Source organism: Callospermophilus lateralis, chromosome 6 (assembly GCF_048772815.1).
Source record: "Callospermophilus lateralis isolate mCalLat2 chromosome 6, mCalLat2.hap1, whole genome shotgun sequence".
NCBI classification, from domain to species: domain Eukaryota; kingdom Metazoa; phylum Chordata; class Mammalia; order Rodentia; family Sciuridae; genus Callospermophilus; species Callospermophilus lateralis.
This window is the reverse complement of record NC_135310.1, coordinates 54,270,180-54,290,750: the sequence shown is the minus strand read 5'-3', so window position 1 is coordinate 54,290,750 and position 20,571 is coordinate 54,270,180. Positions and strand designations below refer to the sequence as shown.

General features: G+C 33.5%; 1 protein-coding gene across 3 annotated transcripts in view; it reads right to left on the bottom strand.

Annotated features, from left to right (window-relative positions):
• Rev3l (REV3 like, DNA directed polymerase zeta catalytic subunit) overlaps window positions 1-20,571 on the bottom strand; it is a 177,012-nt gene that overhangs the window by 5,722 nt on the left and 150,719 nt on the right. For all 3 annotated transcript variants that reach the window (XM_076858345.2, XM_076858346.2, XM_076858348.2), the window contains 5 exons: window positions 19,024-19,138; window positions 13,431-13,568; window positions 7,022-7,212; window positions 6,185-6,431; window positions 4,292-4,501 (listed from right to left, as the gene is read on the bottom strand). In XM_076858345.2, the coding sequence (XP_076714460.1) occupies window positions 4,292-4,501; window positions 6,185-6,431; window positions 7,022-7,212; window positions 13,431-13,568; window positions 19,024-19,138 (901 nt within the window). The remainder of the gene's footprint in view (window positions 1-4,291; window positions 4,502-6,184; window positions 6,432-7,021; window positions 7,213-13,430; window positions 13,569-19,023; window positions 19,139-20,571) is intronic.

Sequence of the window (20,571 nt, the reverse complement as noted above, 5' to 3'; positions counted from 1 at the left end):
AATGGAAAAAGAAAATGTATATGTACATGGAATATTATTCAGCCATAAAAAGGAAATCCTGTCATTTGCAGCAATGTGGATGGGATAGGAGAACATTATGTTAAGCAAAATAAACCAGGCACAGAAAGACAAATACTGCATATTTTCATTAGCATGGAGAAGCTAAAAATGCTGATCGCATAGAAGCAAAGAGTAGAATAGTGGTCATGAGAGGATAGGAAGGGGAGGGGGACAAAGAGGTTGCATAACAGGTATCATATTATAGTTAGAGGAGGAATCAGTTCTTTAACACATTAGAGTGATGAACAAGTTACCATGTATCTCAAAGTAGCTAGAGGAGAGGTGTTTGAAAGTTCCCAACATAAAGAAAGGCTGATTTCATCATCACACATTGTATCAATGTGTTGATTACACTGTACTACATAAATATGTACATTATGTGTTAATTAAGAAAAAATCCACACAATATACTACTCAACTACCAAAGAATGTTTGGTAGTTGAGTAGTATATTGTGTGGATTCTTAAGTGAAGTATAAACACCCCCCAAATTGTACAGACTTGTCTTTTATCCATTTTCTTATTTCAGGAGACACTAATATGAAAAAGTCAAATCATGTGAATTTTAAAGTAGTCTAGACCAGTAGTTGTTAGCCCTGGTTAACAATGAACTTAAAAGAACTTAAAAATATTAACTAATGACTGAGCCTCACTCCATAACAACGAATTAGAATCTCTGGGCAGGGAAACCTAAAAAGCCATATTTTTCCAGGCTTTTTGTCATTCTGATATATAATTTTAAGGAAAAAATATATCATGGTGCAACCTTTTTAAAAAATAAGCATTATCATGTTTTATATGATGATCAGATTTTAAAATATTTAAAGTCTCAAGTTACGTATACTGTTAAAAAGATTATAAAATGTGAAAGATACCAAAAAGGAAAAAGAATACTAGTGGGAACTCTTAAGGGTCAAGAAAATAAAATATATTCAAATAATTAAAAAGAAAAAAAAAAAAAAAAAAAAAGGAAACCTACGCTGGCGGGTGGTATACATCTGTAGTCCTAACTCCTTGGGAGGCTAAGGTAAGAGGATAAATGCCTTGGACTGAGGAGTTCAAGGCCAGCTGGAATACATACCAAGACCCCATTTCAAAAAACAGGAGAATTTAAATAGCAGCAACTCTTTTAGAATGTGTTTTAGGAGAGAAAAATTTAAATATGCTATAATGAATTCTCTGATATTTATTAAAGGGGTTCTAATTAGAGATGGCTCACAGAGCAATGAATTTTTGTTTCTTGACCCATTATTTTCTAGTCAACTGATGAGCACATTTTTCTGAATATGCTGGTTGGTGTATGTGATATTAAGTTGTTATTGATATAAACCAACTTCTTAGAAACATGTTTTAGTATGCTCCATGGATACTGAGTAGGCTATTCTTCTAGGAAGCCTTTCACTGTATTAGATCTCTGCCAAAAAACTCAAGTCTATTCCCTCATATAGAATTTCTATACTATAGTTGTATGTACTATGGCTACACTAAGGTGCCGGCATAAACTGATAAATATTTAAGAACTTTCTGTGTTTGTCTGATAAATAATCCAGGATAGAATTACTCTACTAAATTTAACTCAAATGTTTAGTTTCAAGACCCTTTACTGGTTGATTTAAATCCTGAGCATTATAGCTTGATTCAGGCTTATACTTAAAATTTTAAATAACACAACCTGGGCATATATGTTTTAACTCAGAAGAAGGGACATATTTAAAAAAATATTTCCTTTAATTTTTATAGATTCATTCTTTCTATTATCCTTTGGCCTTATTTTCCCCCTCAAAATCTTTAGATGCTTAATGCATTTATTTTCATGACTATTATTAAAAATGTTTAAAGGTGGTAATTTTTCTGAGATCTACTATGGCTATCTAGAATCTGATAGGTAGTGTTTTCATTATATACCCAGTGACTTCAGTAATTGTACTGACTAGAATCACAAAACTAGTGTTTAACAGGAAGTGTTAAAGTTTTCAAGTGGAGAAATCATTTTGATTTCTGAGTTTATAATTAATTGCTAGTTTTATAGCATTGTGTTGATAAAAATGCCATTTCTTTCTTCTTTTTTTCTCCCCTTTTTTATGGTGCTGGGGATTGAACCCAGGGTCTTGTGCATGCAAGGCAAGCACTCTACCAACTGAGCTATATCCCCAGCTCCCTAAAAAATGCCAGTTCTAATATTTCAACTTTTTGAAGTTTATTTAGTCTTTAAAAAAATTTTTAATTGAGATGTACCTCTCTTTTCCCTTTCCTGCCCCCCCAACCCCTTGTTTAGTCTTTCCTTACAGACTAAGATATAGTCAACTTAAAATATTTTATAAAAGTGCTGTATAATTTTGAGTTACAGAGTTCCACATATAGTCATAAGGATTTCCTATGATGTTGTTTAGATCTTCCATAGTTTTGTTTATTTGTGATCACTTGGTTGGTCTTGAACTGAGAAAGATGTTATTAAAATCTATTGTTAATGTTTCTGTTTCTTATTACATATTCCATAATTTCTGATTTATGAAAATTTCTACATATTAATGTGTGAAACTACTGTTTTTAAAAAATACCTAAAGTTTTAATATAGTGTGAAAGATGACAGCATCATTTCTTTAAACTGTATTTTTATAAGAGACAAGAACTAATAGTGAAAGGTAATTGTTCGGTGATTGTCTCTGAGGGCAGAAGATAAAAAGGTCCAGGAAGAGAACACTCAAGAGTGTGATCTCTGTAGAGGACTGAAGTTCCTGCTCTGTTAGTGCATCATGCTAGGATACAACAAGGGAATTTTCTGAGTGGGTTGCTGCTATAGGACAGCAGCCTACAAAATAAAGAGAAGCTAGGAGTACCCAGTGACTTCAGTAATTGTACTGACTAGAATCACAAAACTAGTACAAAATGGTTGAAAGTTGTTTGGTAATAACTGCAGTGATATATTGCTTCTTTAATTAGGCATTAAGCAGAAAATTGTTTATTTGTTCTATAATTATTTTCAGACCACCACCAGGGGCTGGAATCTCACAGTGGCACAGCTAGTTCAACAGTGAGAGAAGGCAGGGCTTCTGTCCCCACTGACTCATTTGCTGTTACTGAAGACAGACACATACATAATTACAGTAAAGCAGAGGAGGTTATGGCAAGAACCTACTGTAGGGAAGGCTTCATCTGGTCTAGGTGTTTAAACTGATTCCTCTCTGATGATTAGCAGGAGATAAGAAAAACATTCCTGGCAGAGGGAAAAGGGTGTTTAAAGGCCAGAAGGTGGAAGAGATTAAGATATATCATCAATCTAAAAAAAGTTCAGTATAAAAGAGGCAGAGGGTAGAGTATGACAGGGAAAATGACAAGAACTGGTGACAGAAGTAGCAGGAAAGGTCAGAATGGAGAAAGACTTATAAATAAAGCTAAAGACTTTCAATTTTACCCAGAGAGGGGGCAATGTGGAGAGGTGAGGGGAAAGAGAAACACAGAAACAAGTTTTGTTTGGATTTTATTTTCAAGAGATATTTTTTGTTTATTTCTGTTAGAATCCCCAAATTTGAAATTTTATTCTCATCTTTGCATTTTGTGGCTTAATCCCAGTTCAATCACTCAGCAGTGTAACATGCAAATTACTCAACCTCTCTGTGTCAGTTTTATTCATCTAGAAGAGTGCTTAGAACAATCTCTGGCAGGAAAACTCAGTTATGTTAATTATTTATTTTAATATAAATGTTCTGTCTGGACTCTCCAAATTATAAACTTTCCAAGTTTATTAGCAATTTTCTAAGATTACTGGATTATTATAAGAAAGGCAAGTGTTGATAGAGTAACTGAAACTTTTCTTATTATTGCTTTAATACTATTATGAAAAAAACTGGGTAGATGGCCATTGTAGTTCTAGGCTTTAATAAGCACAATACACTATTCCATCAAGAACAAAATAAATTATAAAACAAACTAAATCATTCTTTTAAAATATTTTTTTTAGTTGTCAATGGACCTTTACTTTATTTATTTACATGCAGTGCTCAGAACTAAACCCAGTGTGTCACACATGCTAGGCAAGTGTTCTGAGCCAGAATCCCAGCCCAACAAACTAATTCATTTTTAATAGTTTAGTTTAATGATATGAACTAGATTGAGAAGTATATCATTTACTTTTTATTCCAGTTTCATATCTCATACTATAATTCAAGAGTTGATGGTATTTCCCAGAAGAATCAGATTGCTTGGAATTCTGTGTCCAGTGAATAAGGCCATACCTTTACAAGTTGCTCCTGTTGGCGTTCCAGCTCTCGGATTTCTTGGTTGAGGATGACGGCAACGTGCTGGGGTTGGCTCCGACATTTACTACAGATGCCGTGCTGAGTCAGGTCATCACACAAAGGACAATGTAAAGTAGTGAAATATTGTGAAATAGTGCCTTTCCGCCCTTCAGGTTCACTTCTGGAAGAGGTGGTGGCTTTCTGGATCTACAATATCATCAGTTCAGAAATAAGTCTGAGCCAGCTTCACAGCAGACCTGCTATTCTCATGCTAATTACAGATATACTCAGGCATTATTTTATTCACTTATTCATTCAACAAATGCTGAGTAGCTACCACATGTCAGGTGCTATCCTGGACACTGGGGTTAGAGAAATTAACAAACCCACACTGTCATGGAGCTTACATCTTTTTTTCTTTTTTTGATATCAGGGATTGAACTCAAGGGCTTTTAACCACTGAGCCACATCCCCAGCCCTTTTTTATACTTTACTTTGAGACAGGGTCTCACTAAGTTGTTTAGGTCCTCGCTGAGTTGCTGAACTTTGAACTTGAGATATTCCTGCCTCAGCCTCCTGAGCCACTGGGTTTATAGGAGTGTGCCACTGCACCCAGTAGAGCTTATATCTTCATATCAAATACATTGTTTTTTCCACTGGGGAAAAAAATTAGTCTCCAGCCACTCAGTTTTTTTGGTGATATACACAAATGTACAAGATTATAATTATACAGGGCACTGGAGATCACAGAGGACAATGGAAAAGATCCAAATTGAGAGTGGATTTGTTTCATGCTGCACATGGAAACAAACAAAATGGAAGAGTAAAACAACGTGTTAGGTAGTAGGGTCCAAAGCTGAAGCAAAAGTAAACCTGGAGCGTTTCAAATTTAATAAAACACAAGTCACCTAAGAATTCTTCATTTAAAGTTAATACTGGTTTCAGAGGTCTCTTTACAATAAAATAATATCATACCCTTCGCATATTTTCCTGGCATCTTATAAATTACTTTGCATAAATTATCAGATTAGATTCTTACATATGCTATTGATTTCACATTCTTGCTGGTGATAAAATGAAAAACTGTAACAACAACAACAAATCAGTTTCCTGGCTCAGGGCCAGGGGTATAGCATTATAGATGTCAGTCAGCACAAACTCTCAGAAACACAGATTCAAACTCAGTTTCCTAAGTTATACTTTCCCTTTCCTTTAAAAGTGTTTACTAAGAAGTAAATATAACTTAAATATCAAATTTTTTTCATTAGTTTGCCTAAATACTATCTGCCTTCCATAGTCTGAGATGATAGCAAATGATCAAGTAGATCTGAAGTGAATTCTTACCAACAGATAAAAAAATACTACTGTCCAGGAAAATGTGTCCCAGATTCTTACAGACTCACATATCACTCATTCATGTTTCTATTGAGTTAACTAAGTCAGAAGAATGAAGCAAAGCTCCTTGGGCTGAGATTCTACTCTACATATTTTACTTTAGTGTAATGCTATTTTAACATTTCTTTCTTCTGGATTATTCAGGACGATGTCTAGATACTATATCCTATACATCTTTTAATATCTATTTTGAATTAATTTTTGTTTTTTATTATTAGTTGGTTTGCTCTGCATTATTTTGTGATTAAATGATTACCACTGAAATTCTTGAGGAATAATTTTTGATACTTCTGTAATTTGGGCAACCTGATAGAAGTTAGAAATGTATTTAATGAGAATTTAAAAAATTTTTCTTTTCAGAAACCAGAAAGGTATGGCATCTTTACCAGGTTAGGATCTATCTGCTTTGCCTCTTAAAGCACATAAATAAAATATTTAGTTCTACTGAAAATGTGAAGCGAAGTAGTTATAGCACGTACTATTTAGTAAACTTACTCTTGGTAATTCATGATACCAGCTGAAGACATCAATACCAATAAGTGAGAAGATTCTTGCCAGGGGTGGAAGGATTTGCTTGGTGATATAGTAAATGGCATTCAGTCTCAGAGTTGGATCCTGTAGGACTTCTGCTGGGCGCCTTACCAGCTGGATAAGTGGTACTCCAGGGGTCCCATAAATAATGACATATGGCACTCGCTCCCCAACTCGAGGCTCAGAGCGCCGGTCATAAGTGAGCATTTTCCTATTCAAATTCAAATAAAATACACACTCAAAGACTGTCATATAAGGTATCTGTCTAGCACATTAAGTTAGAATGAAGCAACGAAACCAAGAGAAATCTACAAGATGTACTTTTAAATTATGAGTTACTACTTCTTTGAGAACTTTGCTGTGGATGTGTAAAGGGGCTTATTCTGTACATCATTACTACCTGGAAAATAATATGATTCTAAGAATAAACTATCATAAACCTAACAATGAAAAATTAAGAGAAAATTTAGGTAAACAATTTGATTCCAGAATGATTCTATATAAATGCTTTGATAGATCAATATTAAGGACTGCCTAGTGATTTTCACATGGGAAAAACAAATATATTGGGTCATAATTTACTGCATTTAGTTTCCTAAGGAAAGCCCAGAAGAAAAGTTCTTCAGATATTACAAAATGTAAGGGAGCATAGGTGAGGCTTCATGCAGTAAGGTGGAGAAACAACTGTCTGTGCCTGTGCCTGTAGATTAGATGTCTTTTCATTTACTCTAAGCCTGTGACAACTCCCTCCAGGAATATACTGGCTAGTACCAGGGGCTGTGATACTGTGTCCATCATTACCTTGTAAGTTCAAGGGCTGGCACACAAGCTCCAGGTTTATAAGAAAAACTTCCTCTGTATTCCTTGGCAAAGATAAAATCTTGTATGCTGGCCTTTCCTTCCAGAAGCTTTATACATTGTCGCTGAACATACTGTTTAATTAGACTTATATCTCTTGTTTCAAATAGCAGCTTCAGGGAACGCTCGAGTATCTTAAAATAAAAGAGATATGCATGTGAATATACAATATCCCCCAGAATCTTCATCACTGCTGTTATAATTTCATTATAAAACTACTGGGATAACTGCTGATCTACTTAAATAACTTCACAGTGATTGGATAATCAAAATTATCAGAAATTAGAAAATATTTTGGAAACTTTCTATAGCATGCTATTTCTAAAAACAGAATATAATATAGTTTGAGAAAAATCATGTTGGAATGATATCCAGAAGAAAAACTGGCTATGTGATGAGGATTTAAATTTTTCTTAAATAGAGAACTCTAGGTATAAGAAACTGGACATGATTTTATATATAGATTTTTATTTCTTACAGATAGGACAAAAATAAATTTAAATATCACCAAGCAGTCAATTAAGAATCAGCCTTTTCTGTGGATACCAAACAATCATGAAGGGGTCTTAATCAAGATCACTCTAGAACATTTTGGCAATTGAAGGTTGTGCTCTACATAGGCACATAAGAGCAGAAGAGAAATCTATTCCAACATATGCAAAAAAACCCAACATAGGGACACAGATATATGAAAAAACAAGGTAACAGGGCATCTCCTAAAGTTCACAGTTAACCAGCAACTGACATCTCAAATATTGAAGTGGATGAAGTGTCAGATAAAAAATCCAGAAAAAAAGAATAACTAAAAATAATCAATGAATTCCAAGAGAACACAGAAAAATAACTGAGTGAACTGAGGAAGTAAGTACGGGATTATGCATGAGAAATTCAAGAAGGATACAGAAATATTAAAAAAGACACAAACAGAAACCTTGAAATTGAAATACACAGTAAATCAAATAAAATGTTCAGGTGAAAGTCTCAGTAGACCAAGCTGAAGACAGAATCTCAGAGCTAGAAGTCAAAGTGGCCATCCCTGAACTTTCAAACAGCATTAAGGAAAAGAAGTATGTATCCAAGAACTCTGGACAACATTCAGAGACCAAATTTAAGAATCATTGGAACTGAGGAGGGTTGTGAGATGCAGGTAAATGGAATGGATAACCTCTTCAGGCAAATAATAACAGAAAAATTTCCAAACCTTGAGAATGACATGGACATACATACACAGGAGGTATGCAGAACCCCAAATAGATAAAATCAAGAAAGACCTTCTCCATGACACATTATAATTAAAATGCATTACATATAAAGCAAGGATAGAATTTTAAAAGCCTAAAGAGAAAAACATCAGGTCATATTTAAAGGTAAGTCATTCAGAATCATTTCTGATTTCTCAGTACAAACTCTAAATGCCAGAAGGGCTTAGAATGATGTTTCAAGTCCCGAAAGAAAACAATTGTCAACTATGACTGCTATTTCCAGCAAAGCTCTACTTCAAAATAAAAAAGGAAACAAAACCTTCTAAGATAAGTAGAAACTAAAATAATTCATAACTGCTAAATTGGCACTATTGAACTTATTTAAATACTCCACAAAGCAGTACAAAAAATATGATTCGTTACATCTTATCAAATCATAATGGAATGAATTTAGAAATCAACATGACACAAAACCCTACAGAAACTATATAAACACAGGGAGAATGAACAACATACTTTTGAATAATGAATGGGTGATAGAAGAAATCAGGAGAGGAATTAAATAATTCCTCTCAAATGAGAATAGTGATACAACACACACAAACTTCTGGGACATTATGAAGGCAGTTCTAGGAGGGAAACTTACGGCTATGAGTGCTTACATAAAAAAATCAGAAAGATCCCAAATAAACAACCTACTGATACATCTCAAAGTCCTTGAAAAGAACAACGAATTCCAAAACCAGATGAAAGAAGGAAAAATTAAGATCAGAGCTGAAATCAATGAAATTGAGAATAAAAACAATATAAAGAATGGATGATACAAAGAGCTGGTTCTTTGAAAAGACAAGTGCTTAGCCAAACTAACCAAAAGAAAAAAATAGAACAATTTAATAAAATTAATAGTCATTTCCTTTATGCAACAAGTAATGAACTTGAGATGAAAATGGAGAAATCATCACAGATATTACAGAAATACAGCAGATCATAGGGACTATTTAGAAAACTTATATTCCAATAAATTTGGAAAACCTTGAGGAAATGAATCCATTTCTAGGCATAATATGCCAAACTGAATCAAGAGGACATAGACAACCTAAGCAGATCAATAACTGCAATGAGGTAGAAGCAGTAATAAAAAACCTTCCAAGAAAGAACCAGGACCAGATGGATACTCAGCTGTATTCTACCAGACCTTTAGGGAACAACTAATGCCAATACTCCTTGAATGATTCCATGAAATAAAAAGGGATGGAACACTTCCAAATCAATAATATGAAGCCAGCATCACCTTTGTACCAAAACCAGATAAGGAAATGTCAAGGAAGGAAAATTACAGACCAATATTCCTGCTGAACTTAGATGTATAAATACTTAGTAAGATATTCACAAGTTGTATTTAACAACATATTAAGATTGTAAAAGTAGGTTTTATTCCAGAGATGTAAAGAAGGTTTAATAAATGCAAAACAATAAATGTAATACACATAAAACATAAATAGAATTAAGGACAAAATCACTTAGTCATCTCACCTAGATGCAGAGAAGGCCTTTGACCAAACTCAGTGATAGAAACTAGGGATAGAAGGACAAAATCACTTAGTCATCTCACCTAGATGCAGAAGAGGCCTTTGACCAAACTCAGTGATAAAAACACTGAAGAAACTAGGGATAGAAGGAACCAATCTCAACATGATAAAGGTCATATGTGAAAAACCCAAAGCCAACCCTGTAGTAAGTAGGGAAAAACTGAAAACATTTTCTTTAAAAAAATCGAAAAAATTTTCTTTAAAATCCACTCTCACCATTCCTATGTAATATAGTACTAGAATTCTAGCCAGAGCTATTAAGCAAGAGAAAGAAATGAAAGGGATAAAAATTAAAAAGGAAGAAGCAAAAATATCACCTTTGGTAGATTATATGATCTTTACCTAGAAGATCAAAAAACTCTACCAGAAGACCTCTAGAACTAATAGAAGCAGGTTAATACTTTAACAAGCTACCAGGTTACAAAATCAACATACAACATGCATATATACCAATGATAAATCTGCAGAGAAAGAAATCAGAAGAACAATTCCATTCACAATAGCCTCAAAACACACACACACACACACACACACACACACACACACACACACAAGAAAAACAAACAAACCTAAGAGTAAACCTAGAAGGTGAAAGACCTCTACCATGAAAATCATAGGACATTGAAGAAAGAAATTTAAAAAGACCCCAGAGGATGCAAAGACCTCCCATGTTCATGGATAAACAGAATTAAATGCCATACTACCAAAAGCAATTCACAGATTGAATGCAATCCCCATCAAAATACAAATGGCATTCTTCAAAGAATTAGAAAACACAGTCCTGAAATTCATTTATAGCAATACAAGCAATATAGCCAAAATAGCCAAAGCAATTCCAAGCCAAAGAAGCAATGCTGGAGGCATCACAACACCTGACTTCAAATTATACTACAAAGCTATAGTAACAAAAACTGCATGGTACTGGCATAAAAACAGATACATAGATGAATGGTGCATAATAAAAGATACACAGAAAATTACACATCTACAGTAATCTGATCCTTGACAAAGGTGCTAAAAACATACACTGGAGAAAAGACAGCCTTTTAAACAAATGGAGATGGGAAAACTGGTTATTCAAATGCAGAAAAATGAGACTAGACCCTTCTCTCTCACCCTGCACAAAAATCAACTCAAAATGGATCAAACACCTAGGAATTAGAACAGAAACTATGCAAATCCTAGAAGAAAATGGAGGATTTAACACTCCAGCATAGAGTCACAGGCAACAACTTTCTCAATAGGAGCCCTAAAGCTCAGGAAAAAATGCCAAGAGTTAATAAATGAGATGGCATCAAATTAAAATGCTTCCATGCTGAGCAAAGGAATCAATTAGGAATGGGAAAAGAAAACCCACATAATAGTAGAAAATCTTTGTTAGCTACTCTTCTGATGGAGGATTAATATCTAAAATATATAAAGAACTCACAGAAATTTACATCGAAAACCAAATAACTCAATTAATAAATGGGCAAATGAATTAATCAGACACTTCTCAAAAGCAGAAACACAAATGGCCAATAAATACATGAAAAAATCTTCAACATCTTTAGCAATTAAGGATTTTACGTCACACCAGTCAGAATGGCAGTCACAAAGAATACAAACAATAATAAATGCTGGAGAAGATGTGGAGAAAAAGAAACACTTTTACACTATTTGTGGAAATGTACATTAGTACAACCACTATGGAAATCAGTATGGAGGTTTCTCAAAAGACTAGGCATACAGCCACTGTATGACCCAGCTATACTACTCTTTGGTATACATACTGAAAAATTATAAAGTCATCATACTACAGTGATACATGCATACTCATGCTCACAGCTGCAAAATTCACAATGGCAAAACTATGGAACCAGCCTAGATGTCAAATCAATGGATAAACAAATAAAGTAAATCTCTCTCTCTCTCTCTCTCTCTTTCATACACACACACACACACACACACACACACACAATGGAGCTGATGCAGCCATAAAGAAAAATGAAATTGTGTCATTTGCAGGAAAACTAACAGAACTTAAGGTTATTATGTTAAGCAAAATGAGCCAAACTCAAAAGGTCAAGGGTGATATGTTCTCTCCCATATGTGGGAACTAGAGAGGAAAAATGAAAAGCGTTTGGATCTCTTGAAAATCAGTGGGAGATCAATCAGTAGGAGATGGACCAGAGTGTAAAAGGTCTGAGGAGGGAGGGGGAACATGGTGAGGGGGATAATGGCCCAATTATATTGTTATATTATGTGCATGTACAAATATACAACAAAAATCTCATCATTATGTACAACTATAATGCATCAATAAAAATGTGGAAAGAGAAAAACAGCCTTTTGTCTTTTTATAGTATTGATAAATAACTGTGACAGTTTTCTTTGTTGGAAATATTTCTGTGAGGAAATGGCCATCATGTAATGGATTTATGTAGTGGATTGAATCTAAGTTAATTCCAAGTGAAAATTATATATTTTATTCTGAATCCCAGAAACTATATTTATTTATATAATAAGCTTGTTAATTTAGCTTAAGTACAACTCTGCAGACAGGGAAAGAGTTATCTGATGGCATCTCTTACAGAAATTACTGTATAGTAATATCCCAAATTCACATATTATTATATATGGCATTTAATGTTCTCATTAAATCAGTATAGAGGGAGCAATTCCCATCTGTGCTACTTATTTTTGGTTTGCTAAAGGAGTCTAAATAAAGAAAAAAATACTAAGGTGAAAATTATTATAGTAGAGAAATTAGGTAATTTTTAGTAGCACTGTTCTTAAATTGTCTTATTTTGTAATTGATAACTAAAGTAAATGAAATTTCAGTTAAACTGGAATAGACTGTGTTAGTTATGAAATTTATGGTAGTTTCTCTTCTTCGTCCCACTCCCTACCTTTTGGGAGCTATTATATGACTATACATCCTACTATCATGTCTAAGTGATAGACAAGAACTCTTTTTTTTTTTTCTTTTTTTAAGAGAGAGGGAGGGAGGGAGAGAGAGAGAGAGAGAGAGAGAGAGAGAGAGAGAGAGAGAGAATTTTTTTTTTTTTAATATTTATTTTATTAGTTTTCGGCGGACACAACATCCTTGTATGTGGTGCTGAGGATCGAACCCGGGCCGCACGCATGCCAGGCGCGCGCACTACTGCTTGAGCCACATCCCCAGCCCTAGACAAGAACTCTTAACCAGTTCATGTTGTGTTGCCTTTTTTTTTTTTCTCTTTTTGAGATAGGTTTTGCTATGTTGCCCAGACTAGACTTAAATTCGTGGGCTCACGATTGACTGTCCCACTTCAGACTCTTGAGTAGTTAAAACTATAGGCATAATACCATTGTACCCGATTTACATTTTATTTTTCAACAATTTTGATAAAACATAAAATATGGAAGGCACACACACACACAATTACAAAGAAAATCTCAAAATTCACATAGTATCCTCCTATAGAGTTATATATTGTTACGTAGGATATTGTTCCTTCACCTCAATGTGTGCTTAAGTATACTTATATTTTCATCAGAGTCTTTAGCCACTTATTTTTTTACACAGATAGAACTTACCTTAGAAACAGCAGGGCAAGAATCTCTTCTAACTGTTTCTATTCCTTTTGCATCAAATACTGGGTCCTTTTGATCCAGTGTTTCATACATGTAACCTACATACCTCTTTTTTGTTTGTAAAACACAGGGCAAATATACCTATAATGAAATTAAGAAAATGTCTCTCAGTAACCACTTTCTCCCATCATGAACTTTCATTTTTATGTCTTTCTGTTCTCTCTTCTCAAATATAATTAATAAAAAAATTCAAAATATGACTTGGGATACAATAAATTCATATACCAAAACCTCAATAAGAAAGCACACAAAATAAATTATCTTTACTTCTTTACCACTCACTACTCTTCTGACACTACCAATTCTGCTACTACCTCAATTAATACTGCTTTATCAAAAGTAATAAATCATGGGGGCTGAGATTGTGGCTCAGTGGTAGAGTGCTGGCCTAGCATGCGTGAGGCACTGGGTTCAATCCTCAGCACCACATAAAATAAAATAAAGGTATTGAGTCCACCTATAACTAAAAAATAAATATTAAAAAAGTTATCAATCATATTTTCAACAATTTAAAAATTAATTTACATCTACATATGGCACAGATTTTAAAAAGTTATGAGAATAGGGCTGGGAATGAGGCTCAAGCGGTAGCGCACTCGCCTGGCATGCGTGGGGAGCTGGGTTCGATCCTCAGCACCACATAAAAGTAAAAATAAAGATGTTGTGTTCACCAAAAACTAAAAAATAAATATTAAAAAATTCTCTCTTAAAAAAAAAAGTTATGAGAATATACAGTGAGAAGCCTCTTAGCTTCCACTTCTTCCCTAGAGGAATCCTATTATTGGTTTCCTGTGTATCCTTACAGAGATAGTTTGAGCGAATGTTATACAGATATGCTCTTCTCCATACAATGGTAGCTTACTATATACACCATTCTTCATCATGCTTACTTATTTTGGAGCACATTCCATCCTAGTATAGAAAGCTCATTTTGTTTTTTGTAGTTACAAAGCAGTCTACTGTATGGGTTACCATAATTTATGTAACCAGTAACCTTCTATACGTTATTTAGGATGTGTTTTCTTTTGGGGTGGTGGTGTTGGGAATTGAACCCAAGGCCGTGCATACTAGACAGGTATTCCACCACTGAGCTACATTCTCAGCCCATTTAGGATGTTTTCAATCTTTAGAAATTATAAATAGTATTCTAATAAACTACCTTGCATGAATTAACCTGTCAGATAAATTCCTTCAAGTAGAATTCTAGGATCAGTGGTGTATTCCTTTTTTTTTTTTTTTTTTTTTTTTAGAGAATTTAGTTTTTTTTTTTAATTAAAAAAAAAATTTTTTTTAGTTGTTGAAAGTCCTTTATTTATTTTACGTGGTGCTGAGAATCGAACCCAGTGCCTCACACGTCAGGCAAGTACGCTACCCATGAGCCACAACCCCAGCCCTAGTTTTTAAAAAATTTTTTTAAGAATTTAATTCTTTCTCTTGTACCCAAGCTTCCCCCCACCTTTTAAAAATATTTGAATATTTCTCTTTTGAGACGGGATCTTACTATATTAACCAGACTGGTCTTGAACACTTGAGTTCCACTGATGCTCCTGATTATCTGGGACTACAAGTATATACTACTATGTCCACCGTATCTACTTTTTCTTAATTGACAAAGATTTTATATGGTTATCATTTTATATATTTATATTTTAAGTATGTATACACTGTGGAATGTCCAAGATTTATCGATAATCACATTAATTGTAAATGATCCAACTATCCAAATTAAATTAAAAGGCAGAAATGATCAGACTAAATTAAACAGTAAGAGTCTACTATAAACTATTAGAAATCTACTTTAGGGCTGGGATTGTGGCTCAGAGGTAGAGCACTCTCCTAGCACGGGCGGGACTCGGGTTCGATCCTCAGCACCATACAGAAATAAAGGCATTGTGTTGTGTCCATCTACATCTAAAAAATAAATATTAAAAAAAAGTTAAAAAAAGAAATCCACTTTAAACATAAGACATTAACGCTAATCAAAAGAAAGCCATGGTAACTACATTAATATTAGAAATATTCCTTCAAGATAAAAGTATCAATCAAGATAATACATAATCCTCAATGTGCATGCACCTAATACAGAAACCTTGAAATACATGACATCAAAACTGATAGAACTAAAAGAACAAACAGGAAAATAATCCATGACTATAGTGGAGACTTTAGCCCCTCTTAGTAACTGAAAGAAAATCAGTGAGAATATAGAAAGCTTTAAAATATTATGAGTTATGTTCTTTGACTAAAACATAACTAAATTAAATAATCACAAAAAGACTTCTGGAAAAAATCCCTAATAACTGGAAATTAACACATTTCTAAGTAATAATTTATAGTTCATTATCACTGAAGCAAATGAATAATGACAACAAAGATATCAAAATTTGTAGCTAAAGCAAGGTTTTGGAGGGAAATATCTTTCAAAACTTATCAAGAAAAGAAATATAAACCAAACCCATAGAAAGTGGAAGAAAGGAAGAAAAAAACAGAGTGTAAATTGATGAAATACTTCTTCAAAAAGTTCAATAAATGAATAAACCTTTAGCTAGAATGAACAGTAAAAAAAAATTACCAATATCATAAAAGAAAGTATCATTAAAGATCTTACAGATATTAAAATATTAAAAAATTCATGTCAATACATTTGACAACTTAAAAGAAATGGTCAATTCCTTGATAACTGACATGAGAAGAAAATATGACTAATGTAGTATGTATTAAAGATGTTTAATTTATAATTAAAAACCTTTCTCCAAATAAAAATTCTGACTTCCAGATGACTTCACTGATGAATTTCATCAACCATTTAAGGAAGAAATAATTATATCAATCTTATACTTTTTTCTGTTAGAAACTAGAAGAGGGAACACTTTTAACTCATTTAATGAGGGTAGGCTTTTCTTGTCCTAAAACCAGACTAAGATAAAATAAGAAAATAAAACTACAGATCAGTATATAACATGAAGAAATAAACAATTCTTAACAAATGTTAAGTGGATTTATTGTTAAATTTAGGTCTATGATCTATTTCTGGTAAACATTTGTGTATTCTTCAGGGAAGATGTGAGTCTTCTTTGAATCTCTTGGCACAGTTCTTGCTTCATAGTAAGTAAACGACATATATGTTGTTGTGTCCATCTACATCTAAGCTCAGGGGTGCCTTATCACCTAACCACATCCCCAGTTCTTTTTTAATTTATGTTTTTAAATTTGAGACAAGGTTTCACAAAGTCACCTTTGATTCTTTTCTCCCTGTTTCCACATCTGCCCTCCTAAATCAATTACTTCTAAGTATTGCCCATACTCTTTCTCAGTATTTCTTGAATTATCCTCTTTTTATTTTCCCTATTGTTGTTTCACTGATTCAGGCTATAGGCATTTCTGTTTTGGGATTCTCTTCTTCCTAATCCATCTGATATACCACTGTGAGGCCAACCCTAATCAAATAGCTCTGATCATGTCATTCTCTTGTTTGATAATTGCTGTAGTTTAAATGTGTCCCCTCAGTGGACAAAATTAAGATGTTGCAAATGTGATGGTATTCAGAAGTGGGTCCTTTGAGAAGTAACCACATCATGGGGACTCCTTCTGTCATGATGGGATTAGGTGCCCTTACAGATGAGCTTGATAGGTGGAGGTTGCCCCCTTTTTGGCCTTCTGCCTTCCACCATATAAGGATGTTGCAAAAAGGCCTTTACCAATTGACAGATGCTGGTGCCTTGATCTTGAACATCCCAGCCTTCAGAGCTATGAGAAACAAATTTCTGTTCTTTATAAATTACTCAGTGTGGTTATAATGTTATGGCAACAAAAGTAGACTAAGATAATAACTTCTATTAAAGAAAATTTAAACACTACAGTTTGGCATTCAAGATATTTTATAAGATTCTGGTCCCAATTTCATTTTTCCAAATTCAACTCCTGCTACTTGTATTTTCCTTATTATATTTTTCAACCCCATAACTTTCTACCTGTCTTTTCTTCTGTATAGAATGATTGCAGTCCCATGTTGCCTATTGAAATTCTAAACCTTTTTAAAAAAATATATATATTTTTTAGTTGTAGGTGGACACATACCTTTATTTTTAATGTGGTGCTGAGGATCAAACCGAGTGCCTCACGCATGCTAGGCAAGTGCTTGACTTATGAGCCACAACCTTAGCCCCCTAAACTTCTTTATTTGTGTGTGATGCTGGGGATTGAACCCAAGGCCTTGCATAATATGCTAGGCAAACACTGTACTACTGAACCAAATCTCCAAGTCCTAATCATTTTTCAAAGTTCTACATTATCCCCATATGGAGAGTCTTCCGATCAAGATCAGGAAGACATAATTCTTTCTTTATTGTGGGTGTTCTTTTTATTTTCCTTTAGTACTGGGGATTGAGCTCAGGGGTGCCTTATCACCTAACCACATCCCCAGTTATTTTTTAATTTATGTTTTTAAATTTGAGACAAGGTTTCACTAAGTTGTTGAGGTTGGCTTCGAACTTGCAATTCTCCTATCTCAGCCTCCCAAATCTCAGAGATTACAGGTGTGTGCCATAATGCTCAGTTTTGTGTTCTTATATGACTTAGATTGATTACTTTTATGAAAATTTTGTTAGTTGATAAGAGATTACACCTATATATGTATATAAAGATTATAAATTATATATATAAAGATTACAAATTATATATATAAAATATATATAAAATTTTATATATATATATAAAATTTTTTATATATGTATATAAAAGACTTTATAAATATATATATAAATATAAATATATATATATTCATATTCTTTCTTTTCATTTACTGGCTCTAAGGAGGAGGGTTGTATGTCATAATTCTTTGTATTTGACACAAAAATACTAAGGCTAAATATGTTTCATATAGAAAGAACTAAATACATACCTAAAGGATAGTGAAAAGAATCAAAGTCCCTGTGGCACACTATATTTTGCAAAGAGAATATCTTCCATACCACATGGTCTTATGATGTTGTCATTCTTCCAATTAATAGAAGGGGTTCCTTATGTCTAGAAAGGCTTGTGACATGGTGTGATTGTGAGACTGTGTTGTAAAAAGCAAAACAGTTTTGGTCTACTTCTCTTTGGGATGTTCACTCCTAGAACCCAGCCATAACACTGTCAGGAAGAACATGCAGGTCTGGGAAAAGGTCATGAGTAGTTAGTTAAGCTCATGTCCCTACCTGTAGCTGGCATCAACAACCAGACATGAGGACAGGCAAACTTCAGATGATTTCAGCCCTTAGCTATTGACTGGATTATCCTCAGATATTGGTTAAGTTATATTTAGCCTTTAATTCTTCCCAGCTGAGAACCTATACATGGTGGAGTGGAGGCAACCAACCGTGCTGAACCTTTTCTGAATTTCTGAGTCATAAAATCTGTGAGGTTATTTTACACCATTAAGTTTGAGGTGCCCTGTTTTATAATAATAGTAACTAACACAATGTATTAATAACTCAGAAGTCTTTAGAAGATACGTAAATTTTATATGTGATTATTAGAATTATATTCCTCTTACCTTTTCAAACTTCAGTTTCACTGGTTTAGGATTGGTAGCAGTTACAGCTTCAGCAATTTCTTGACCAATCTTAAAAGACTGCTCCTTTGTGGCTCCTTTTAGTAGCACAAACATACTAAGGAAATTAAAAATGTAATAGGTAATGAGGAAGTCATTGTGACAAAAATTTTATCAAGAATAACTTTCCTGGCTAATACTGTCTAAACCAAAGAAAACATCCCTGCCCCTTTACTCTTTCTTACTAAATTGATTTCTATCTAAGCTTTCCTGTTTTATCATACTTTCCTGGTGTTTCATGGTGTACCTTGTTACAGAGCTTTAAGATACAAGTATTTCTAACTTAGCTCCATAGAAAATAGCTCAGATATCACAGCTGCTAAGAAGTTCCTGAATCAAACAGTGGAAAATTTGGGCCAGGGAGGTAGTTCACTGTTAGGAGAGCTTGCCTAGTACATGTGTGAGTCCCTCGGTTCAATCCTTAATAATGCATTAAAACAAAACAAAACAAAACAAAAAACCAACACACACACATGCACAAGGACAAGGAAAATTTACTTGTGAGATGGCAGGAAATTTCCTTCTATTATTATCCAATTAAAAAGACACACATATATCTTGTAATCTATGTTCGCCAAAGAGTAGTTACAACCTAAAGGCACCAAGAACAACACAGCCATCTGTAATTCTACCATTCGGAAAAAAGGGACTATAAACATTTTGTGTTTATCTGTAAATTTTTTTCTTATATGTTGTCACAGATCATATATTCTGATAACCTTCTCCTTACATTTAATGATATATTGTGAATATTTTCCACATCACTTAGTTCTTTAACATTATTTTAATAGTAGCATTGTATTTATACAACAATTAATCAAACTCCTACCACTGAAAATTCAGGTTGTTGTTTATTTATTTATGCTAAAATTTCATATAAAAATTACTTCATACACCTGTGATTATATTCTTAGAACAAATTTTCAGAAGTGAAATTTCTGGGCAAATAATGTATACTGAAAAATATTTTTTAAAAAATAGTATGAATTCCAAGAAAGGTATTTCTGATGTACAATTCCATAAACAATGTATATAAATCAAGAGGGAGGATTTGTAATACAGATTAAAAAATATTTTAAAAGAATTCATAAAACAAAATTATACATTTTTTTCTAATTTAATTCAGCTAACTTTACACTTCAGTAGATACTGAGATATAATATATTGTAATTTGAGCACCAACACAGAAATAATAGCCAATAAATGTAGTATTTAAGCAAGAGAGATTATCAAGTTCATCTCCACTTATTTTGGTGGAAAGACATTAAATATCAGAAACAGATAACAGATAATACCTTAAAGCATGACTTTAAGATTCCTGTTTCTGGGGCTGGGGTTGTAGCTTAGTGGCAAAGCACTTGCTTAACATGTGTGAGGCCCTGGGTTTAATTTTCACAGCATTAAAAAAAAAAAAATCTTGTTTCTAGCCACATAAACTAATCTTATGTCTGATATAAATGTTTTTCTATTGGACTTAAGTCCCGTTTGGAT